We start from the raw sequence: 23663 nt of genomic DNA on the forward strand, positions 1-23663 counted from the left end.
TATTTCAAATAGATGTTGATTTACCTGCCTAATCATTCAATCTGTTAATAATGAAAATGGCTGACCTCAATGCCATTTTATAACTTCACTTTTCAGCCTGATTAAATCATTCCAACATGCTAGAAAACCAGTTATTTTTTAAGAAGGTATTTTTTGCAAAAATAGATGCATGTACTTTTAATAGGTAAGAGTATTTATAATGTGCTTGCAAATAATAGCAAACAGTAATAAAAAAACATGTCCAATAGAAAATTCCCCTAATTGAACAACAGTGATCAGATATTTATTACCTACTAATCCTATTTTACTAAATAGAGGCATGTAAAATTAGGCAAGCAAATTTGAACTAAAGTCTTATGACAAATCTCACTTAAGCCCCAAATATGGGTTGAAATATATAAACAAATGATGAGAACAGCTGTGCATGGTAATGAAATCACCGACTCAGAATGAAATGACGGGTGCTAATTTGTCACGGAAGTCTCTAGAAGATATCTGCTGTTGGCTTGCCTTTTACTGAATTGTGTTGATTCTCTAAGGCTATCCAGTACATGTGTCATTCGAGTTACACCTGGCCTGATTCACACTTCTCTCAATGATGAAAGATTACTTATAAAAAGGCCTCCTGAAAAAGTACTTGTAAAGTGTTTAGACTAACCATACTCGCGTTTTGGTGATGCTGGTCACCAGCATTCACAAAAGGGCACTGATATTTTTCCTAATACATTTGTTTCCTGTTTGTTATGGGAATAAACTTATTTGTCATCAAGCTGTGTGGTTAGTTTGAAGCACAACACAATATTACAAGAAGCTCTAAACTCTGATAAGACAAGATATCATGTCCTTTGCTGGAAATAAGAGGAAGAGATTTTTCTTCTTGACTGAGAGGTGAGGTATGCTGGGAAATCTGACTGTGTCCGGAAAACCACAAAAAATAAAACTCTATGATTTATACTGTTTGTCGACTTCCATGGTGTAAATACTCCCACCATTGGTATTTCAAGCTACCAAAGGTAGTGGCCCACAAAATTCCTCAGTACTTGAATAATCAATCAGCTTTTACAGGCTAGCAGGAGTCAGCTATACCATATCTATGAGAGGAAATAGGGGCACAGGTGAAACTAGGAACAATTATATACTTCGGGAAATTGTAAAGGTTTTCTAATTTGCTCAGTCATGAGAGTTGAATTTTTACAACATTACTCAGTAAGTAGACCTATCAAGATTCTTTCATACTATAGTATCCTATAGTAAGAGCAATGACATCATAGATAATGATGGTTTCACCACCATAGATAAGAATAATTTTCCTTTTCAGTTTCTTACTCTGTCTCAATCTAAATCTGCACAGTATGGGGGCAGGTAATGCTACTAGAGACCATTCCTCAAAGTGTAGCCAGCCAGTGGGCCAGTAGGACTGGCATCACCTGGGACTCAGGACCTACTCCAGACCTACTGTCTTAGAATCTGTGTTTAGGAAGCACTTCAGGTCCCTTGTATGGGCATTAATGTTTGAGAAGCACCACGATCAACCTCATCTTTTACATGCAGTTAAAATGTCAAAAGTATCTATATATATAACATTCAATCACTTTCTAAAAAGACCAGCAGGAAAGGATTAATAAAAAGTTGCATAGGTTTTACCTTATTAAAAGAAGGTACACATATTTGGGAAATGAGGGGTATAACATATTTTAATAGAGCTGAGAGATTCAAATGTATACATATACCAAAATCTTAATTTTAAGAGATTATCTATACATATTTCTTTTACTCTGAAGTGCTGTCTCATGCAAAATCAAAGCAGCTTTGATAAGCTTAAACTTAACACCAACAAAATATTTTTCTTACTCATATTTATTTTTATTTTTCTTACTCATATTTATTTTTCTTACTCATATTTAAGTCTATGAAAACTCAGACTTCTCAGAAACCCAAATTTAAGTGATATTGTTCTTGTAACTTGTCAGAACGTTAGAAATATCAAAGCTTTTATTTTTATTGGGGAAAAATAATTATGAAAGCTGACATAAGATCGAGGATAGATCACTGAGCTTGGAATTTGCTTCCTTTGTACCACTTCTCTGTAAGAAAGAATTACATGGCATTTCTGTTACTGCAAGAAAATGATGTTTCTAGATATGAGAGTCAAGGATTGGAAAGATGGTCCTTTTCTGGGGTTCACCAAGCATGTCCGCATCACCATGTTAAACTCATCCCTGTCATGGTACCCAGCAGAAAAGAATGGATGGCTTCCAGCTGAAAACAGCAGTATCCCTGTTTGCTCTATGGATGGTAACCACCATTTGCTATTTTATGACAGGGGACCAGGCGAGAGTGAATTTCTTGTGGAAGAATAAAAAATGAAACCCGGAAGACAGTTTTCCTCTACCTCTCATTTGCCTACATGGCAAATATGCATACATAATATTTTTAAAATAATAATTGTATGTTGATTTGTCTGTAAATATAAACTATGAGATTGTACATGACACATCAAATATCTGTTTTTATCTTACTAAATGAGTACTTATCAACTTTTTTAGCATATGTTTTGTTTTACTTTTTCTTCTCAAATAAAAAAAAATGTTCACTTCTTCCTACAATGTGCAAAGCATGGAATGAGGTGTTATGACTGGCAGTAACATGAGACACAGTATTGTAGGGGTATTTCTCTGCTTGTGTATTTAAAGCCAGATATCACTGTCGACCTCAATGTCATAACCCAGAGAGATCCTGCCCCCATCCCCTCCCAAGGGACATGCATCAATGACTAAAGACGTTTTTGGTCGTCACAACTGAGGGGTGCTACAGACATCTAGTGGGTAGAGCCAGGGATCCTGCAAAACATCCTACAATGGACAGGACAGTCTCCACAACAAAGAATTGTCTGGCTTAAAACATTGATAATGCTGAGGTCATAGTCCAAGTAACTGCCATAGTCCAAGGAAACAACAGGATTCATGATGCATTTTAGTAATTTTGCCCAATCACTCGACCAAAGCTACTGTGCAGCAGTTACCAGCATGTCAGAAATCCTGGGTAACAAATGCTATGAAACTCCAGAAGAGATAGAATCATAAGAATTAGCCAACAAGGTTGTTCGTTTCTTCTATCATGAAACATCAGGAACTTAAAGTCACATGCAAGCAGCATGAAATTCCTGTCCATATTCTGTTCTCTGAAATTATACCCAACAAGAACATAAGTAAATTTAAGGGACAGAGACAACCTCACCCTCACAGTTAACACTGGAACTGTCTTATCACTATTAACTCAATATAGTGTACTTTTAACAAAGTGAACTATTCTAAACTCCTTTTACTGTTTCAAGAGTCTCCTAGTTTTGAAAATTTGCACTGCTGTCTTGAAGGCCAAGGGGTTTTCCTGAACATCATTTAAAAAATGTGTTTTTATTCGAGTGTAGTTAATTTACAATGTTGTGTTAGTCTCAGGCATATAGCAAAGTGACTCAGTTATACATACATATATATATATATATTTTTTTCAGATTCTTTTCCCTTATAGTTATTGTAAAATAATGAGTAGAGTTCCCTGTGTTATACAGTATGTCCTTATTGGTTATCCATTTTATGTATATAGTGTGTATATGTTAATCTCAAACTCCTAATTTATCCCCACCCCGCCTTTTGCCTTTGGTAGCAGTAAGTTTGCTTTCTATGTCTGTGAGTCTCTTTCTGTTTTGTATATAAGTTCATTTCTATCTTTTTTTTTAGATTCCACATATAGGTGATATCTTATGATATTTGTCTTTGTCTGGTTTACTTCACTTAGTATGACAATCTCTAGGTCCATCCATGTTGCTGCAAATGGCATTATTTCATTCTTTTTTGTGGCTGACTAATATTCCATTGTATAGATATACCACTGAACATCATTTTTGTATGAGATTCGTTCAGTCTTACTTCCTCCTGACTTCTTACTCTTCCACTAACAGAATCCCAGAAGGTCAGATGTTGGAAGAGGTGATAAGTTTTTAGGGGGGCAAAATGATCCAAGGCTGAGAGAAAAAGGTATTTAGGTTGAAATCCACCTTGCTTAAAAACTCCAGAAAGCATTTTTCTACAAGGCAACTAAATATTTCCATGAGAACACACAACTGTTACCTGCCCAAGGAATCAGAGTCCCTACTCAATCGGACATATGGATTAGCTAAAAATTAGCTGAAAATGACATGCATATTTAGATGAACTGTTCTCCCATTTGCTGGATTTCTTTTACTAGGTTTGATGTTTTTCTTAATTGCAAACTCTGTGCAGTGGAAATACATACAATTGTCAACATTTGCATATTTTTTTTGAACAGCAACTGATTTGGGGAAAAGCATAAAAAAGACTAGAATTTTTAAAAACCTAGTTTCTGGACTTTAATTGAATTGGGCTGGAAATTTTATTTTTATTTTTAAGAAATTTAGACATAATTGTATTAAAATACCTTTAGCTGATTATTTCCTTTTCTAACATTGAATTGAAGAAGATTGACACAAATAAAAGTGTAGAAGGTAAAACTAACTAAGCACTACTAGCCATGTAAAATTTCAAAAAACTTAAGTTCAAAAATATAATTTTCTAGGTGGCAATGCAGATCTTTGTGAATATACTAAACCATTGACTTCTCTACTCCATGGTATGCAACCTATATTTCAATAAATTTGTTACTAAAAATAGAAAATTATATATATATACATGCCACACACAGTTTTTTCTATGGCTCTGTTTCTCACTCTCACGTTTTAAGCAGACGATTTGAGTGGGCTTTCTAAATTGGGACCATTAAATGACACGGAAAGAAGCTTGTTAATGCCATGCTTTACTCTGCCTCTACCAAAGCATATATCAAACATCTCAAAATCAATGGCTGTGGTGCCATAGGGCACAAAATAATAAGGCTGTCACCTGTCACATCTATACACAGTGTTGATACTAGTTCTCTCAAAGTCATTAGAAAGGATGCTACATTCTGGTCCAGGAACAGGAGTGGATCTTACTTGCCTGTGGCCATAACACAGAGAGGTAAAGACTTCCTCCAAAGGGAGCAGCTATTACCCCTTTGCCCTGTTCACAAACCCAAAATGGAGCTTAATTTTCATTTTGGGCCAGTGCGCTCCTATGAGGCACCCAACAAAAGTATGTGAGTACACTTCCATGTTTGCAGCAAGTCAAGCTCACAGTTTTCTCCAAACTTTGTGAAAAGTTAAATATGAATGATAAGCAAGGATCGTATTTGTGAATTATGGGATACATTGCAAGAGGCACATTCATTACAGATGAGTCACACCAGAGACGTGAGAATTAGGCTAAGCTCTGTTTGCTCTACTCTTGAGATCAATGCAAGCTGTTCTGATTTATTTATGGTACTTCTTGGATTTGTTATATTTGGTGCTCCATTAACTGGCAAATCCCTATTCTCCTTTAAAAATCACTCAAATGACAACTTTTTGGCAATGCTTAGTGGAAACTTCTGTCCCTGGGTGAGCACCTTCCTTTCCCTGTGTGCCAAAGTTCTTCCCCAGCCAGGTCAGAGAGACTAATTTCTCCCCAAGACTGAGTGTACAGCTATGTCTGGAAGCAACCTGAGTGAACTACCCTCTTCATATCCCTGTGCCCTCAGGAACCGGTACAACGCCCAGTACCTAGGAGTGCCTGGTCCACGTGGGTGGAATGTACAGCAGCAAATGACATGATGCTTCTTAGAGATTAATGGTAACCAGAGGGAGAAGAACAACAGTTTAATTCTGTGAGGTCAGTCACCCCGCCCAAGGCAAGCAACATTTAGATCAAACTTTTCAACTTCATCATCATATGGTATGCTTAAAGTGCCACCTCTATCGGTGTCTCTGTCCATTTAATAGATGAACTTCCAAGAGGTTTAAAATACCCTCAAGAAATGAAACTCCATCTTGAAATGCAGTGGCATTTAATACTATCTTGGTTCAATTTTCAGCCAGATATAAAATTTAACTGCAGATACTTAAATATACAATATATTCATAAAAGATATTTCAAGCAAGAAACCAAGTTTAAGCTGTTTTTTTCCTTAACGTATGTCCATAAATATCAGCTCTGTGATACCAATAGAAATGGATACATCACATTTATGCTTTTTATAATTAAAAAAGACAGTCTATTGGCTTACCTTTGGCATTCTTAATTAGTAGTAAACATTAGTTCTCTGGAGGATCAAAATGATGTGTATAACCAGAACAACTATAGTAGCTTAGGTTAATTGAGCGCTTACTGTCCACCAGGAACAGTGCCAAATGTTTCCTGGGGATTACTTCATATATTGCTCACAAAATGGTTAAAATTAGGTAGGTATTATTAAATCCATTCCCATTTTCAAGAGGGAAGCAATGAGGCATAAAGGTTATTTCACTGATACAAATATACTAAGTTAGTAGGTTGTAAAGCCAGGATTCGACCCTGAGCAGCCTGTCCTTGTAAAACAAACTGAACACTTACAATGTGCCAGGCATTATATGGTAAATACTTAACAGGAATGATCTAAAGTAATTCACATAAAATACATGCAACATCATATCAGCATCTATACAACACACATGAAAAGACAGACTTACCAAGGTTATGTAACTGGCCCAAAGCCAAAAAACTATTAAAAATTCTCTTTTTAAACACTTTACTGTCTGTCTCTAACCATATGAAAACTACCTTAATGAAATTTACTTGGTATGGTAAAACCTGAAATATAAAAACCTCTTAGTATGTTTCTAACGATCAGTATCAGAAGTTTCCTATAAAGGCTTGAAAGGTAAATATTTTCAGCTTTGCAGGCCACATGGTGTCTTTTGCAACTACTCAACTTCACCTCTGTAGCATGAAAGCAGCCATAGATAATATGTAAACAAATGGGATTGGTTGTGTCCAATAAAACCTTTTGATTAGAAAATAGATGACAGCCCATTTTCAGCCCATGGCCACAGTTTGCCAATACATGGGCCATGGCCATAGCTTGAAATAATAATAATAATATCATTACTATTTCAATAAGAATTCTAAAATGTAGGAAATGCTCAGAGTGAAATAATAGTAAGATGAATATATGATGTAGCAAAGGAATACACGTTTACAAGGGAACACAGGTGAAACTGAACTAGTATGTACTTAAATATAAAAGGAAAAACAAAAAAATTGACATTAGGGTGGTAGAAATACTCTGGTCCATCTGGGTTCAAATCGTGGCTTCACCACTTACCAGCTTTGTGACCATGGACAATTTTTTAAAAATTTCTCTCAGCTTTAGTTGCCTTGGCTTTCAATGGGCAAGTAAAATTTCTACCAGTCAGCACAAATTAATCAAGGATTAACAGATAGAATCACTGCCCTAAAGGGCAAGGGGGGTGGTGCAAACACAAGAAATTCCAGGCTGATCTGCCACAATACGGTAACAGCCAACTCCTCATCACACCTTCCACAGCAGCAAAGTGCTGAGCCATCAGCAGAGATGTAATGAATATGTATTTGTTGAATCAATGAACATACAGAAAAAAACAGTGATACTCTGGATGGACAAAACTGGCTAGCTTAACTCACAGGCTATGTCATTTATTACAATACTCATGTTTAATCGGAGTTTAAAATTCACGATTGAGTCACAGATTACCTTGATGTCTTAGGTTTAGGAAATGCAATCCCTCTCAAAACACAGAAAATTAGGAGCAAGTGTCTAAATATACTATTATTGTACTCAAATTGGTATTGGTTTATTCCACTAGGTCAAAACAACAGATCCAATCTTTCTCCTCTGGAATCAGTAACATAGTCAGAATTGACATCTTCTACTTTGGTATCAATGATTCTAACACAATATGGCATGCTGAAATGTCCTATATTTTTCTTCCCTCTGCCTGTTTCTTTCAAATTTTAATGGGTTACAAAACTATTGAGTTTTTTTACGAAGTACATGGAAGACTCGTATCAGTGGCAGTATGTTGGTAATGAAGAATGTTCATTATTAAGTATGATTGTAAATCATATTTTCTCTCGGGCACTGAAACATTAACACTGGACACTAGAGGGTAAGCCTGTTTTCAATCTCTCTGCTTTGCAAGTCATTTCCAACTTTTATTCTCAGCACAGGATCAGGCTACTCATAATTAGAGTTTTACAACGTTAGCAATCACCTATTGGCATTGACATTGTTCTTCATCAGGGAAGAGCTGTAACTCACCTCCTACACCCATGATGTGGAGGGAAAAGGTTCTAGATGACTGGTCGCTTTAATGCTACCATCAAAAACTTCTTCTATTCCTTTATCAGAATTAGCTGGGAACACAGAAAACTCTCTGACATGGATGCAATATACCACAACATGTTTCTCCTCTTAGGTCTCCTTTCCCAGAAAGACTTACTTCAATCATAGCTTTTGTCCATTTCAGGAGTCTTAGATGGATGCGTGGATTCCCATTAAAGGCTCTTCTATCTCTAGCAATAACAGTTGGTACCTCTAAATGATCAGGTATTTGCTTTCGTAGGTCACTTTTAATGCTCTTCTTGACATCAGCATTATTAACTTATCTTTTAAGGCTAGTTTCTTTTATTTTTTTTAATCTTTAGGCTGGATATTTTTTTCTAAATTCTCTTTTAATTGCTTTTGTCTTTCTATAAAAATACCAAAACATATATGTCCCTCTATGTTCTATCTTAATACCTAATAATGCTACATGTAGAGAAAAACTGAAGCAAAAGGAACTGGACTTATTCAGAATGTAACAAGACCCTATTATCTCAAGAGAGTTCTGTCTTGGTTTGGAATACAGGCATATGTTTATGTGGCATTCTCTCACATACTGAATAAATTATGTCACTCCCTGTTCACCCATCCCCTCAATAGCAGTAACATAAAAACAAAATCTCTTCATTGTTTCTACTAGAAAAATCCTTACCACATAGCAGGTCCTGAATTGATCACCCTCATTTAATACCCATACTTGCCAGCCTGGCATTAAAGGTCTCCATATTGTAGGCCCAACCTAATTTCCTGTAACCCTCTTATGGAAGATTTACCTGCTCTAGTTTAAACTGGACTAACCTTGTCTCCCAAGCATGTCACGTACCTTCCCAAGGCACCATATTGGTTTTGTTATTCCTATTGACTCTAAAGTAGGTTACAAGAAAATCCATCAGTAGCTCTACCACCATCCCTTCCAGTTCCCCTTCAAATGCCATTTTTTTTCATAGACCCTTCCCTGATCAATCTCCTATTCTTTGAAGTAGGCTCTGGGCTCGCTCATAGTGTTTTCACAGCACACTTTGTATTTCTTTGACTTATGTTTCCTACTAGACTTTAACATCCATGAGGGTCAGCTATCCTGTGTATTCTCATTGTATGATTGATCCACTGAGCCCAGCAAAATGGCTCATTCCAAAGAGGTACTCCAAAAATGAATGCTGAATAAGTGGACAGCGATTATTATGCAAACAGCTATCTTGATGGAGAGCACAAGAACTTGAGTCTCACAGCAGAATATTAGCTGCTATAATTTGTAGTCACACAACTTTTAGGTTTCAAGAAGAAGCAGCCCTGTAAAATATGTCTTTCCCTGCTAGGAAAATAGAAGCTAACAAGTTCATGTAGCCAGATCTCCCACAAATGGTCCTAAGAGGTACACGAAAAACACCCTGAAAAACAGTGCCTCCAACAAAATGTGCATTTACTTAAATGTGTATCTACTTTACATGCTAAATTGAATAAGAAGTTGTCATTACGTAGGGAATGATAAAGTTAAACAATCTATCTGGTACTATATGTATATTTTAAAAGAATGTGTGATACCTTCAGTGAATTTTAAGCTAACCCTGAGTGTTCAAATCAGAATAATCTCAGTTTTAAAAGCTGCAAGTTAGGGCTTCCCTGGTGGCACAGTGGTTGGGAATCCACCTGCCAAGGCAGGGGACATGGGTTCAAGCCCATGGGAAGATCCCACGTGCCACAGAGCAGCTAAGCCCGTGCGCCACAACTGCTGAGCCTGCGCTCTAGAGCGCGCGAGCCACAACTGCTGGGCCCACATGCCACAACAACTGAAGCCCGCACAATGCAACGAAGAGTGGCCCCCGCTCACTGCAACTAAAGAAAGCCTGCGCACAGCAGTGAAGACCCAACGCAGCCAAAAATAAATAAATAAAATTATTATTTTTTTTAAAAAGCTACAAGTTAAAGGAATGCAGAACTTCAAAACTATATGTTAAGGGAAAGAAGCCAGACACAAATGACTACGTATGACCTCACTTATATGAAATGCCTAGAAAAGGCAAATCTGTAGAGACATAAAGTAGATTAATGGTTGCTGGGGGCTGGCAGTGAGAACAAGAATTAACTGTGAATGGGTGTGAGGGCTCATACTGGGATGATGAAAATATTCTAAGATTGGATTATGGTGATGTTTTCACAATTTGGTAAATTTATTAATGCCATTGAATTATACACCTATACACTTAAAGTGAATGAACTTTATATGTAAATTATACCTCAATAAAGTTATAAAAAATGCAGTGAAGGGAAGAAGATACTACAATAATCATCAGGAATCTACTTGAGGCAAAAAAGTAGCCCATTTTAAACTCCAGTTTAACAACAGAGCAGAAATCATTTTACTTTAATAAAAAGTGAGAAAAAGACCTACAATGTTGTAGCATTTGTGGATAGACTTTAAAAGTATTTGCAATACATTAAAACAATAATTCTGTCCACACTCATTCAATCTAATCCTAGGACCATCTTTTACTATTTACAAAACAAATGCATACGCTTTAAGAAAGGCAACTCAACAATTCACTAGCTTTGGTTGTTTAATGTAAACTGAATCCTTGCTTTTATTTCATGGAGACAAAAAGGAAGTCTTTTAGTTCATTCTGTTTACAACATTTCCAATAGGAGCATTAATGAAACAGAAAAAGGAAGTCTAAGATAGTAACACTACATCTACCTCTCACTGTCACTTCCCCCAGTAAAATACTGTAAAGGCAACACAAGTCATCCAAGTTAAATTTCACAGCAAAAAATAATGTGATACTCACCAAATAGCCTTCTTTTGCTTTAATGAAATCTAATTGCAACTACTCACTCAACCAAGATTTATTGAAAAGTTTCTATAAGGCAGGCACTCTGCATCATATTAAGTAAAATCCAGTCTTTGACATCAAGGACCTCACAGTCTAGATGTGAAAGAGGCAACATACAATGGAGTGTAATAAACACCCACTGTCAGGAGACTACCAAGGAATTTGCCTAACTCAGCCTTTGTCAAATGACATGGTCCCCAGTTAGGTGGAGTTTTACAGAACAGTGTACCAAGTAGCATACACAAGGCACAGAACAGATTGTAAAATCAGGATTTCATGTTATTTGAAATGAACTGTTAGACTGCTTGTTCAACCAAAAGGAGTTCAACAAGCACAAGACAGCTTGTTATTATGAATTTTTATTTTTGGTTGGGGGACACAATGGTGGTAAGGTGGATAGAAATTTCAAACTCTGGTGTGATGCTTTCTTTTCCCCAAGAAAGAAAATCCAAGTAAACCGTGGATTACCTCGGACCACCTCTTCCACAGACTCCGTGGTGGTGGTCGTGGTGGTGGCGATGCTGGTGGTCCTCTCTGTGGCCTCTTCATAGGGTTCCTCAGCCTCTTCCTCTACCTCATCACCATCCTCCTCATCCTCATCATCCTCGGCTTCCTCTTCCTCAACATCAGCCACTTCTTCCTCCTCTGCTACTTCCACGACTTTGTCTTCACTGGATCAGGAAGGAGAAATAACAACGATAGTCATTTAAATAAATTTCAGGAGAGGAAAAAAAAAATCAATGACGAGGAATTTTGGACATCTGAGAGGAAATTTGACATTGAATAAAAACACACACAAGGTTTGAAGCCAGCAGGTCAGAGATGAACCCCGGCTCAGTATATCTACAACTTTTTACCCCTGAGCACAGCTCTTCTTAGTTTCTGCAGTTGCAAAAAAGAGAATACCCGGATTCCGACTGTATGACATTTTGGAAAAGGCAAAGTTATGGAGACCATAAAAAGACCAGTGGTTGCTAGGAGTTTGGGGTAGGAAGGAAGGGATGAACAGGCAGAGCACAGGGGATTTTTAGGGCAGTGAAACTGCTCTGTAAGATACTGCATCAGTGGATATCCACTGATACAGTGTATATACAACATCATGCATTTGTCAAAACCCTAAGAACTGTACAATACAAAAAGTGAGCTTGAATGTAAACTTTAATAATAATGTATCAATATTGGTTCAAGCATACAATGCTAATGCAAAATGTTAATAATGCAGTGGGGAGAGCTCTCTGTACTTCCTGTTCAAATTTTTTCTAACCCTAAGACTGCTCTAAAAAATAAATCTATTAAAAAGGCTGGGGTGGGGGGAGACCAAAACAAAGTTTACTGTGTTACCGGGATTACCTCTCCTCCTCCTGTATGTGAAAATACCCCACAGCACCTGCAGAGTAGATATTCAATAAGGGGAGGTGGAAATTCGTTCAAAATTACTATTGAAAGTTTAAACTGGAAATGAAAGGGGAAGAAGAAATTGGCTTAAATAAGCCTGTAAGCTCAATGGTCAGGGATGCCTACTGAAACTACACCTATGTTCCCTTTTGCTAGTTGTGTAAGCTTTCTAGAATATCAGATATCTCTTTGGCTCTGAAATTTCAGTGAGCATCAAAAGGATGCACCTGAAAGGCTTATTAAAACACAGATCCCCAGGTGCCACCCCCAGATTTCTGAATCAGTGGTGAGACAGGGCCTGAGAATTTGCCTTTCTAACAATTTCCCAGGTGATGCTGATACTGATGGTTGGGGGACAATATCCTGAGAACCACTGAACTGTGCAACATTACGAGAATAATGGTAACAGATAGGCAGTAAGTCACAGTATAACTGGGAAGGAGATCAGAAATAATATTTGTGGCATTAAACATGTGTATACTTAATCAGTGGCAAGTAATAAATCAGCAAATTTGGATGGCCAAAGAAGAGTATGTCTAGAACAAAATCAGAAGGTCCAAGTAAGATATTCTTGTGGCAGTCATATACCTGTCAGTACAGACATGGTCAAGAGCATCTGGAAGATGATAAATGAAGATAGGAATCTAAGTGTTAAACAGTGACAGTATCTCATGTGTCATCTGGCTGGAGAGGAGAAATAGATATTTCATCCTTGATCAGATCACAAAATCAATACAGGAAAAAGATCTAGATGTGGTGGAGGACTTCAACTCCTTCTATTTAACAAGAAGCACTAGAGGAATAGGATTGAGAACTTCCATGTTGACATTTAAATTTTACCCCAGAGTTGATTCTTGCCCACAAGGAGAAGCTCATTGTTTGGGAGACATGACAGGAATCTGGAGAGTTCGTGTCAGCCACCACCTGGAGCCTTGGGATGCTAGTGTGAGTTCGGCATTGTACAGAAAATCAGATTTCAAACATGTTAGGGAAAGAAAATGATAGGATTCTGCGGTGTATGGGGACAGAAAGGAAGATGACAAAAGGCTTTCAAAGACAAAGTCTGACAGGAGAGCCACAAGTACTGAGGGTGAAAAAGAGAAAGATATGTAAAAAGATGAATATAGCGCTAGAAAGAATTCCCTCTGTGACGACCTAGAGGGGTGGGATAGGGAGGGTGGGAGGGAGGCTCATGAGGGAGGGGATATGGGGATATATGTATGCATATAGCTGATTCACTTTGTTCTACAACAGAAACTAACACAGTATTGTGAAGCAATTATACTCCAATAAAGATGTATTAAAAAAAAGAAAGAATTCCCTGATTAACTCAGAATTTAAAGGACTTTTATAAGTTCTAAAAAATTGTGTATAACCCCCCATCCCCCAAGTGGAGCGCCTTTTAAATTCTGTCTAAATATGACTTACAGATAATAAATGGACACATCAAAAGCAGCTGAAATATGTGGTTAAATAAGAGAAAAAGGAGAAACTTATTTGGCAGAGTAAAATCAATAATAACATTTATAGATAAATTATTATTAATTGAACAAATGAAGTGTTAATACAGAGAAAACCCTAACCAGTTATTTTAACACTTCCATGAGACCATGAAAAATAGGTAAGAAGAGGAAGAGAAACATTCGCACTGATAATCAGATGGTATAAGCCTTCATCTGCTTAGAGATAAGTGGGGTACGGTCATTGATTTCTTGATTGCCTGAATTCCTACACAAAAGTCTACCACTTAAGACAACATTTCAAAAGAATCCTAAACTCAACAATTGCTTAGATCCCAATTTTACCCAGGATACTGCCTCTTTATTTTTCTACAGAATCTTGATGTTGTACTGCTAGTGAATAAAATAAAGATGACCTAATGCATGCCATCAGCCAGTTTCTTGTGTTTGAGCTCTCTTCTGTGTTCAATCAAACCATAGGCACCAATATACTTTAGTTATCCAAATTAAGTGGACAATTCAGGTAAAACTAGGGAGAGAAATCAAATCCAATGAGTCTTCTCCTTAAATCATGACATGTACATGCTGTCCTGAAGCACGGATGGAGTGACAGGGTCCAGGTATGTGACCCAGGGTTAAGACAGCATTGTGCTTCCAGGTGGGATGGTGAAAACATGACCCTGGGCCCCAAACATCTCTGTTATGACTTGTTACATTTAAAACTCCAAACAGAAAACATGCGTACAAAAACAGCTGTGTTTAAAGTGATCTGCATTCTAGTATGTGTGGAGCCATGAAAAAGAGTGAAATAGATGCCCACCATCCATTACTGCATCTGCCTGAGCAATTTACTGGCATCATAACAAGCAACAGAGACATAATATTTCAGCTGGCTGAGGAATTAAATTACTTGGCCTAAGAGAACTCGCGTCCAGTTCTTATTACCATAGCTTTGATTTCTGGAATTAAATTTAGATGTCCACGAATTCAATGATCTATTTGGACACCATTAAAACAGTAGCACACAGTTATGTTTTAAAGATGTGGCATCTTCCCAAAGAAGGCGCAACATGCCAACATTACAACTTCCAGCTGCAGTTTTCATAAATAACTGGAAACACAGAAAGGGGAAAAAACATTTTCCACCTTTTTTTTCAACTGCTGGACAGCTTTGTTCTGTGATGTGACCTAGGTGAGCCGGTTTCAGAGAGGTGCTCACAGTGCAAGAAAATGCAAGGAAGGGCTAGTTTATGGAAACGTGAGGCTGAGCGTCATAAAGCAATTTCCTTATAAACAAACAAGTCACAATAAAATAGTCCCTTGAGAACACGGTGGAATATTCATTCACTCATACATTTTAGCATCTGTCAATTTAAAGCAGACAGCTTTTACAGCTTTTAAATTCTAATAATAAAAAAATACTTCTAAAGCATGAGGGAACTCTCTGAAAATGCTCATCATCTCAGGAGTATCTGAATTAAAGAAGAAGGTTAAAGGGTCAAAGGGACATTATTTTGAGGAAATAAATCACTGATGCTAAAATTTTATGTGTCAGCACACAAGACTTTAGTTTGGTGAAGGATATACTGCATCACAAGGGTAGCTCTTCTTGTATTTCTAAGTAAAGGCTGACCTTGATTCCACCTGCCATTGCCTCCCTGATTAGTCGCTTTAGATAGTCAAAGATTTTTACTCACATTTTAAGCCCTTTTTGTTTAAGTATGCAAAACAATTCACCATTTGCATTCTCTAAAAAAGCTATATTTATTCTTTCATCGTCTCTGTTAAGACTGATGTTTTTTCCGCTTTGTAGGACAAAGGAGAGGAAATGACAGAGAGAAAGCTGATTCCCATGGTTTATGTGAATTGGACAATCACGAGACCTGCACTACTGCAGTGATGAGGGGAGAGTGAAAACAGAACAGCTGTCAGCTCCGAAAATGTACGGACCAACTGGGGGCCAGAAGGGCAAGTCTCAACAGGAAGACACTCAGACACTTCCGTGTTGATCTAAAACGGGGAAGAAAGAGTCTCCCAGGGCTGGAAATAGAGAAAGAAAATAAAGCAAATTTTGAAAAAAGGAAACAGACAGTTTAGCCTGGAAGGTACAATGGCTGGATAAGTCAGTTTGTCCCAGGAGAAAGTAGTCTCTGAAATTGCTGTTAAATTAGGAAAATTAGAAGCTGCCAGAAAATATGAGAAAGTAGGAAGCATATTCTTCCTGGTTCTGAGTAAATGTTTCAAGACGGGGGACAGCTAAGTAAGAAAAAGCCACTCTCTCTCCCACCTAAAGGCACCATTAGAAGCCAAACATATAAGACACAAGACACACCGCCTGATTCCATTTATATAAACTATGAAAACACTTACTCCTCACCACTGATAGAACTCAGAGGAGTTGTTACACGTAGGCAAGGGGAAGTTTAATGACTAGGAGGAAACAGGAGAGAGGCTTCTGGGGGCTGGCAAGGCTGTGTTTTGATCTGGGTGTCAGCTATCTGGTTGTGTTCAGTTTTGAAAATTCATTGAGCTGTACAGCTGTGTTACGTGCACTTCTCTTTACGTACACTACAGTTCAGCAAAAAGGGTTAAAAAGGAGAGGACACTGCTACTGTAATGCTTCACTCTTCTTAAATACTCTCACGACTGGCCTAGCATAAGAGCTTGTTAATTAATAAAATTGTTATCTTCAGGGCCTCCAAATCTGAAAAAATATACCTCCACTCCAAGCCCCCAACCCGCTATGGGCACAAATTATAAGGAGCTGAACACACACAAAAAGAGAAGATTATGATACTTACAAATCTATGGCTCCTTCAGTCATGGCCTCACTGAATTAGTTAAGTAATTAATTCTCTAAATTAATTCATCAGTTTAGCTCTTTCGTAAATGAATTTGATGCTCATAGGATTCAATTCATCATATGTTGATGATTACTAAAAAAAAGTTATCTACCTTTAATGTACTGTCAGAATCTCTGTTACCTATAGGTAATATCTAAAACTGACCCCCACTTTAGCAGTCTACTGAATTTCGGTATAGTTGTTTTGATGGCATTCCTTAGGTAGTGGGTATTATTAATTTGTCAATGAAAGGATCTCTGAGAATCTGACTCATCTCTCCTGAAAAATGCCCTGCAGCAGAAACTGTTTGAAAGCTACCCCAAAGCTACTCTTAACTCCTTTCTCCATTCCTTTTTTGACCAGAGAAAGTAAGAAACCCAACACTCCATGCCCTTGGGGACAGGGAAGGCCAAGTGACAGAGATATTTCTGGATAATCAGATGCCAGAGAACACCTGCTTGGACTTTTAGGTGGGGCTTTTAGGAGCATTCTTACTTTCCAGATGAGAAGGTTCCTACTGATGGTCAGAGCGCTTTTGTTTCTTTAGCCCTTGCTCTTCTACTTGGTCTCCGCCTGGAGGGGCAACAACCAGCTGTCAATTGTTAGGTGATAAACATTAGGATGCAGAAGCTGATTTAGGATGGTGGGGTGGAAAGATACAAAAAGATGGCATCTTTGTATCACTGCACCAGCCCAGCACTCCTACAACCAATGACTGGGTTTCTGTTACTTGCAGCTAAAGGCATTCCTTGCAGGCCATTCACTAGCTTACTCTGGACCTCAGGTCACAGACTCCTGCTTTAGGAAGATAAGGACCAAATTGAGACACCAAAAATTCATGATTCAGGCATTAGGGGTGAGCTAGATAGGTCACAACCTTAGTCTAAACTAGGATGTATCATCATTCTTATACATTTAATGAATCCCTATTCCAGGAGAGATAATCTACACTAATTACTGAGTAATAGACGTACTGCATACTAAATGCTTTAGAAATTCCAAGGGGAAAGTGATTCTTGTGAGCTAGAGGTGTTGGATCTGGTAGGACATGAAAAGTGGGTGTGAGGATGAAGAAGAGATATCCTAATAATGCACAAGCAGGAATAACAAGTACCTAAGCCTGACTACAATGGAATTTTACACAGGCTTTGGGTTTTAACAGCAATGGACGCTCAACTGCGGAGACCAGGTATTCAGATGTTTTTTTCTTTAGTCAGTGAACAGTTGAGTATTTGAGTTGAGAGAGATGTGCACCGATTGATAATCAGCAAAAAAAAAGGGTAATGCATTAATTCGCCCATCCATCCGACCATTCCATTAAGTGCCTCTCAAAGCCACACACCAGTGATTCACAGTCACAGCACTGACTGTGCTTTTATCAAGTGCCAGGTGCTATTCCAGGTGCCGGGGGTAGATGAGTGAACATGACAAAGTCTCTGCTTTCTTGGAACATATTTTAGCGGGTGAGGCACAATATGAGCAAATAAATAACAACAACAACAAAAATGTAAAGAAGTTGATTGAGAAAAGAAAGGCTAATGTGTTAACCAGTGGCTATAACAGATGTGTGTGTGGGGGGGAGGGGGGTGGTGTAGAGGGAGCATTTCAAATAGGATGATCAGTGGAAGGCCACTGAGAAAGGGTTGTGGGCACTGAAACTTGGAATGCTGAAAGTCAAGGTGGGCGGATGGCTAAGATAGGAGTAAGAGAATGTGCAAAGGCCCTGAACGCAAGGGCAAGCTTAGCACGATCACACACACACAAAAAATACAACAAAGAGCCAGTGAGCTTGCGGGGAGTGAGGCAGGGGGAAGAGCGTACGTTAGGGTGGTAGAGACAGACAGGTGGGGCATGACCCAGCAAGGCCATGCTGGTTATGGTCAGAAAAAGCATGTTTATTTATATGCAATGGGAATGACTAAATCCGATTTGTTTTAAAGATGACTCTGGTTGCTGGGTGGAGAGTGGGCTCTAGGGAGATGAGAGCAGAGCTGGGAACCTGGTTAGGGACACATGCTGGGAGCTAGAGATACACTGGGGTGCAAGGGTAATTCACGTGGGCTAACAGCCAAAAGGACAATGATATCATCACCTATATAAACGTAAAATTGCTACTGTGATAACAATTACGGAGGTCTAGGAGACCCAAGCAAATGAGATCTGAACAGATCTGGAGGTGTATAACAAGGCATCCACAAGGAAGGTCTCTGAAATGTGGCCTAAAAAAAGCCTCAAATTAATGAAGTCCAGAGGCTAAAGACAGCTGTCAAAAGGCAGAGTGGGTAGAACATGTGCAAAGGTCCTGTGGTAGAGTGGAGAGGAAAACCTGAGTGCCTGAAACAGATCAGCTGACAAGAACACAGAGTGCTCAAAGAAGGACAAGTGAACAGTGGCGTGGAGCAAGGGGTGGCAAACTACGGCCCGTGACTTGTTCCTGGACATCTTGTGAGCTAAGGGTGATTTTCACATTTTTAAAGTGTTATAAGATGAAAAGGAAAAAATACACACACACACACAGAAAGAAAAATATGTGACAGAGACCATATGTGGCCTGCAGAGCCTCAAATATTTATTAGCTAGCTCTTTACAGAAATATTGCTGACCCCTGACACAGAGGGTGGGCTGGGGTGGGGTGGAGATGGGAAGAGTGGGAAGCTGTGCTATGTCCTGATCTGAGGACAAAGGAGATACAAGGAAACAAAGAGAGAGGGCTCACGGGCTCTAGGGTGTCCAAGTTCTAAAATTCTACAGCAGAAGCAACGTGATCCCTGCCTCTCGCCTTCTTCAGAGAGGGTAGAATGCAGGCTCCAAGGAGGCGAGGCTCTTCAGCACGGCAGAGTGGTTCAAAGTATGAACTCTGGGGCCAGACTGCCTGGATCTGAATCGCAGCTCTGTGACCAGGAGCAAATTACTTAACCTCTCTGTGCCTCCTTATCCTCATCTGTAAATGGCAAACTTATAACAGGTAGCTTCATAGGGTATGATGAGGAACAAATGGGTAAAAATTTGCAATGTACTTAGAAGAGCACCTGACCCACAGCAAGTATCACATAAGAGAGAAATAAATCCAAGGCCACAGGCACAGTGCCTTGGCATGGCATGTAGCTCAAGCGTATAAATGAATGAATGATGTCATGACTAAATCTCAAGGAGATAGTCCTCCAAAACACTCAGAACTGAAATAATCTATGACAATCACATGAAGAGTTTGACTTTCTTTATTAGAAAACGTAAAAGAGTCAGATGTTAGGCAGTTCTAGGAAAGATCTTAAGAGAGGGGATACAAAAGTACTTAATCTTTAAAGTTAAAAAAATGCTTATGCTACAGATTATATTTTCAGAATTCTATTATCACTTGGCACACTGATATGAATAGAAGACTATAGAATCCAGTGTTAAATTCATGCGTGTATTAACTACTCAGGTTCTTGTCAATTCCAAGAATAAAACTAATGGTATTCACTGTAAGATGTTAGACAGGAAAGAAAATGGAAGAAAGGTTATAAAAATGATAGTTTAGCATAAAATCAACTTTTCTTCATACTAGCTTTTAAATATTACCCTGCTTAATTCAGTGAATGTCTAAAAAACAAGAACAGCAAAGAGATAAGAAAAGCATTGAAGCAAGGTCTGGTGTAACTTGCAGCACTTGTTTAGAACATTTGAAAAATAATCGATCTTTTCTTCATTTTCTCAGTATATACTCATCAGAAGAAAAATATTCCAGGTATAGAGAAACAATCTAAATAATACCTCCAGGACCTAAGACAAGTCAAAGGATGGGCAGTTTCTAGGAAGACGGGTACAGCTTCTTTAGTACATTGATATCATGATATGAAAAGGGTTGTTCTGAATCCTAAGATTTAAGGATGTAAATAAGATGCTAGGTCTGGTCCTGCATGGGATATGGTGTGGAAAAACAAGCAGGGGAGGTCATTCCTCATGTTTAGGGAAAATATGACTACCTGATGATATTTTAAAAGTATTGTTAATTTTGTGGGTGAGTGGTATCATTTGGGTTCTGTAGAAAAATGTTCTTAGATTTTTAAGATATAGTCTAAAGTACTCAGTACACTTGCTGTCTTACCTTTAAATCATAAAAATATGTTGCAAGGGAGAAAATGTTATTCTGGCAAGACTTAAGAAATATTAAGTTTGGAATATAATTATAGTAAGAAGCTAAATTGCTTTTTAAAAGACTATCTTGGAGGCAAGAAAAGCCATATATAATCAAAAGCAGGTTCTTTTCCTGACAGCTTCATGAACCAAGTAGGATTAAAGAGAAGCACCTAAGGTGATAAAAACTTTCAGAGTCATTTTAAAATCTTGATACATGAAACAAAATCTTGGTTATCCAGATGCTATGCCAGAAAACTTTGAATGAGCAAATTCCTCATATCCAAAGATTAAGGTTGCTGGTAAGTATAGGTGATCTGTGTACATTTTGGGTGAAGAGTTGGAAATATATGATCTTTAGCCATCTAACATATTTGAGTGGGTACTAGGTTCCACAGGGTCTGTTCCAGACACTGAAGTGATTGCTGGGAATAAAACAAAAACATCCCTGTCCTCCTGGAACTTATATTCTACTGGGGGGAGAGGTAGAAATATAAGAAACCGAAGCAAAAATGTTATCCCAGCACATGCCCGGTGATAACCATTATGGAGAAAATGAACACAGGGAAAGCTAGGTAAGGTACACTGGAGTCGGTAGTTGGAGGACTGTTAACGTTTTTAGACAGTAGTAAGTAAAACAGAAATAGACTCACGGACATGGAAAACAAACTTCTGATTACCAAAGGGGATGGGGGCGGGGAGAGATAAATGAGGAGTTTGGGATTAATATATACACACTACTTTATATAAAATAGAGAAACAACAAGGACCTACTGTATAGCACAGGGAATTCTACTCAGTATCTTGTAATAACCTATAATGGAAAGGAATATTAAGAAGAATATACATGTGTGTATGTCTAACTGAATCACTTCATTACACACCTGAAACTAACACAACAATGTAAATTAACTATACCTCAATAAAAGAAATAAAAAGAAATAAAGAGAATAGTAAGAGAACATGCCCTGAACAGGTGCTTTCAGCAAAGGCGACGTGCCTAGCATCCTTTTCCACTGGATCTACATACATGGGCACTAATATAAAGCTATAGATGGTTTCTGCACAAAATGGCCACAGAGCCCTTTAGAAAAGCCACAAAGCAGGACACCAGCCTAACCCTTCTTTTGGGGACACCTTGTTGAGTACCTGCTCCTTAGAAAGGAGAGAAGCTCCCCGATTCTGTGGCTCCCCCCACCATCTCTCCTGTGAAAAAATAAGTGGGTCTACTTGGGAAGCAATAACAAGCAACTCTCCTCCTCTCTCCAGCACAAGCATAAACTGCCTGGATCCCTCGTCCTGCCTCAGATTCCTGGGGCGGGGTGGAGGGGGGATTCCCAGGAAGAAAGAGAAACAGGCATACCTCGTTTTATTGTGCTTCATAGATAATGCAGTTTTTCACAAATTGAAGGTTTGTGGCAGCGAGTCTCTCAGTGCCACTTTTCCAACAGCAGTGGCTCAGTTCACGTCTCTGTGTCACATTTTGGTAATTCTCACAATTTTTTACATCTTTTCATTATTATTATATTTGTGATGGTGACCGGTGATCAGTGATCTCTGATGTTACTCTTGCAAAAAGATTATGGTGTGTGGAAGACTCAGATGACAGTTAGCATTTTTAGCAATAAAGAATTTTTTAATTAAGGTATGCACATTTTTTAAGACAGTGCGATTGCACACTTAAGAGACTACAGTATAGTGTAAACATAACTTTTATATGCACCAGGGAACCAAAAAATCTGTGTGCTTTCTTTTATTGTGATACTTGCTTTATTGTGATACTGTGGTGGTCTGAAACCAAACCTACAATGTCTCTGAGGTCTGCCTGTACATCTAACACCAATCCTCAGGTGGTACAAAGTGCCATATATCCCTAAGGGAAAACAAGCCACAAGGCTCCCTTGACTCTTTGTTCTGAGGGCTTGAAATAAGTATTCATTTTATTTTTGAAGTGATGACCGGGGTAAATTCAATTCATGTCCATCCTCTCATATAGATACAAAATCAAATAGAAAAAATTTTTTTCTTTGTGATGAGAACTCTCAGGGTGTACTCTCTTAACACCTTTCCTGTATAACAGACAGCAGTGCTCATTACTTTACATCCTTAGCACTTTTTTATTGCAATAAGTATTTTAAATTATATGGGAAAGACAAAAGGTAGAGCCAAGTATAGCCTGGCTTTCACTTTTCACTATTATGAAAGCCTTGATGAGCCAGAATATTTAGGAAAAGCATGTTTTGGAGAGGTGAAAATTTTATTTCATTTTCCATTAATGAGCCCACTCTCTTCCTCTTCTAACAAACAAGCCCACATCCTTGCCTTGGTAAGTATATCTTTAAATATTATCTGTAGTTGACATCTGAGAAATTTGTAGAGTCAAACTATCAAGTATCAACACTCCTTGTATGATATGACATATGCAGAAGGTACGGGGCAAGGAAATTAATGTGTAAGTGCATTATATTTTAGGTTGAACTGCTGAGAACATTTTTGTGAATACTTTTCCTTTTCTCAAGGAAAAATTATGCTGCACCATACGGCAGTCAACTGAATATTCTAGTTCTCTGGGCCGTAGAGAGGAGGTACAGCATGGTAACTATTTTTGGAAGCCACCTATCACTCTGGTGTGACTGTGGCCAAGTGACTTACTCTGCTGTGACTTAGTCTCCTCACCTTTAAAATGGAATGATACCATTCTCTAGCTTAGGAGATGCTGTGACCAGTTAATGTATGTCAAGTATATGGTA

The 23663-nt window shown here is 38.3% G+C and overlaps 1 protein-coding gene across 9 annotated transcripts in view; it reads right to left on the minus strand.

The window, feature by feature from the left end:
- APP (amyloid beta precursor protein) overlaps window positions 1–23663 on the minus strand; it is a gene marked incomplete at both ends in the record, with an annotated part of 277334 nt that overhangs the window by 109562 nt on the left and 144109 nt on the right. For all 9 annotated transcript variants that reach the window (XM_079705528.1, XM_079705524.1, XM_079705527.1 and 6 more), the window contains one exon: window positions 11568–11770. In XM_079705528.1, the coding sequence (XP_079561654.1) occupies window positions 11568–11770 (203 nt within the window). The remainder of the gene's footprint in view (window positions 1–11567; window positions 11771–23663) is intronic.

Source organism: Hyperoodon ampullatus, assembly GCF_949752795.1.
Source record: "Hyperoodon ampullatus genome assembly, chromosome: 5".
Lineage (NCBI taxonomy): Eukaryota > Metazoa > Chordata > Mammalia > Artiodactyla > Ziphiidae > Hyperoodon > Hyperoodon ampullatus.